General features: G+C 38.5%; 1 protein-coding gene across 2 annotated transcripts in view; it reads right to left on the bottom strand.

Annotated features, from left to right (window-relative positions):
• Positions 1 to 2,156, bottom strand: part of LOC107642726 (suppressor of RPS4-RLD 1) — a 10,812-nt gene extending 8,656 nt beyond the window's left edge. The window contains exons 1-6 of one of the 2 annotated variants that reach the window (XM_021122936.1): positions 1,873 to 2,156; positions 1,642 to 1,751; positions 647 to 1,299; positions 528 to 572; positions 301 to 402; positions 130 to 210 (exon numbers count right to left, since the gene is read on the bottom strand). In XM_021122936.1, coding sequence (XP_020978595.1) covers positions 130 to 210; positions 301 to 402; positions 528 to 572; positions 647 to 1,299; positions 1,642 to 1,751; positions 1,873 to 2,000 — 1,119 coding nt within the window. In that variant the 5' untranslated portion in view covers positions 2,001 to 2,156. The remainder of the gene's footprint in view (positions 1 to 129; positions 211 to 300; positions 403 to 527; positions 573 to 646; positions 1,300 to 1,641; positions 1,752 to 1,872) is intronic. The other variant, XM_016346186.2, reaches the window with a different exon arrangement.

The raw sequence follows: 2,403 nt of genomic DNA, 5'->3' as shown, positions 1-2,403 counted from the left end.
GATATCTCAATAATAATAATAATAATAATAATAATAATAATAATAATTATAACATTTCAACTGGAAATGAGACTGCGGTTACACTTTTGAATATTAGATAAATACTGAGATTGGGTACGGAAGCCTTACCTCAACAAACTCCCCCAAGGCTGCCCGCGCCTGACCTCTCCTTTTCCATGCCTCACCAGCTGATGGATTAAACTGTATAGCCTAACATATACAAAAATGTAAAGTGCTTAAAAACAGAGAAATAACCCAAAATATCACCTTTCAGACAGTGTCCATTCACATTATCATCACCTTTGTAAAATCAGCTATGGCAGAATCAAGTTCTCTCTTGAATGCATATGCAGTCCCTCTCCCTATCAAAGCCTCGGGATATGCAGGGTCCTCATTCAGTATCTGTGTATATGATTGAGACAAGGCTACAGTTTGTCATTTGATAATAGAGAACGAAAAGAAAGATAAAATAACAAATGCATAAAAGTTAAAAACCACAAGTATCACTGAGGAGGACAAAATTGCACCTGATCAAAAATAGAAATGGCATGACCATAGTTTCCTTCATTAACCTGCAAAGCAATTAAAATGTCACATATGCTCTTAAACACATGAAAAAAGCCATAAAGCAACTGCTTAAACAAACCTCTGCTATTCCGCGTGACAGCCGAAAATCTACGCTTATAGACTTTGTCTTTGGAACCCGAGCAACACAGAACTTCTTATTTTTCCTCCCTTCATGTTTTTCATGGGTAAAAGCAAACTTATTGCTCGACTTTGTAAGAATTTCAGCGACATTAACTGACTCGCTAGACTCACCACTATTGGTAAACACCTTTTCGCATGATTCTGACGCATCACTGGAGTCATTACATGATTCAGAGTTATAACTCAATTTATCAATTACATCAGGGCTTCCGCTCACTTGGCCATCAAATTTGTTAGACTCTCTATCTTCACCATTTAATTCACTCTCTGAGTCAAATTTATCAGCAGACTTCATCAAGATCACAGATTTATCACCATTGTTGGTGCATGATTCATCTTCAGCCCCCAAGTTATCCTGATTTTTATTTTCAATCAAGTTCCCATTACTCAAAGAATCTGATTCTGATTGCGGCGTGATCGACCCATGGGCTTCGTGCGACACATTTTCATTTCCTTGTTTTGCTGTCGTCAAAAGCTCTTCAATTTCTAGCAACTGCCTCAAATCAGAAGAATGATGCTGAGCTTGTTCATATCCTTGCTCCCATACTAATAAAGCATCTGCTTTCCTTCCCAATGCAGAAAGCGCTCGACCTACATGACAGAATAAAGTAACACCATTGACTTCAAAGATAAGACATCTCTTTCTTTCTCTTTACTTAAAATTAAAAAAGACATGGTAATCTACAGAAATAGAAATATAAGAACGAACAAATCCATCATCATAACATGCTGAATTGCTGACAAATCCGAACAAGGTTATTATCCATTTTTAATTATTCAATATTCTCATCAACCACCTCAATTGTAAAGCGAACTCAAATCAAGTCCCTTTTTCCCCTGGAACTACAGCACAGACTAGACAAACAAGAACAGTTAAAAGGAAGTAGAAATTGTTCAATTGAATTCAATTAGGCATAAAAGGGATAAATAGACCTTTGAGAATGTAAGCTTGAAGAAGCGAATCGTCAAGCTGAAGAGCTCGGTCGCAATCCTTAATCACATGCTTGTGAAGCTCCAATTGGCTATAACAGAAAGCTCTGTTCCTGGAAAAAGAAAAAGGAAAAAAAAAAAAGAAGCATCATAATAGAGATTCACATTAACGTTCAGGAGAAGTAATCACGATGAGGAAAACGGAAATCATGGAGGAAAGTATGATATGGTTACCATATGTCTTGGATTGAAGCGTTCTGAGAAACAAGAGAATCGAGGATTCGAATGGCTTTGGACCAGTCCTTGGAGCTGCAGTGCTTGGCTAGCTCGGTTCGCTGAGAGGTAGCAGCAGAAGTAGCCATGGCTGAAGCCAGAGATCAGAGGGGAATTTTTGGTTCAAGTTCGAGTGTTGAGTTGTGCTTTGTCTCTGTTGGCCTGCTTCAATGCTTTCAACGGGGTTCTAAAAAGCAAAAGGATGATTTGAGGGCAAAATGGGGAATGCGACCATATTTGGAAGGTAGGAGGAAGGAGAGGGGCAAACGAACTAGGGTGCACTAGAATGGAAACATGGGGTTATTGTTGGAAATTGGAATTAGTGATGAAGTGGCACAACATCTGACATACACGTGTCTCGAATATAGTATCGGCCCAATGCAATGGACCTTTGGGTTCGGCCTTGGGTTAAGTTTTTTATCATAGACCCAACAAAATTATGTAGCAAAAAATACAAGATCAATAGGAACCATTATTGTCCTGCACTTTTGG

This window comes from Arachis ipaensis, chromosome B05, assembly GCF_000816755.2.
Source record: "Arachis ipaensis cultivar K30076 chromosome B05, Araip1.1, whole genome shotgun sequence".
Taxonomy (NCBI): Eukaryota; Viridiplantae; Streptophyta; class Magnoliopsida; order Fabales; family Fabaceae; genus Arachis; species Arachis ipaensis.
Note: the sequence above shows the minus strand (reverse complement) of the source record. Positions and strands in the feature narration are given on the sequence as shown.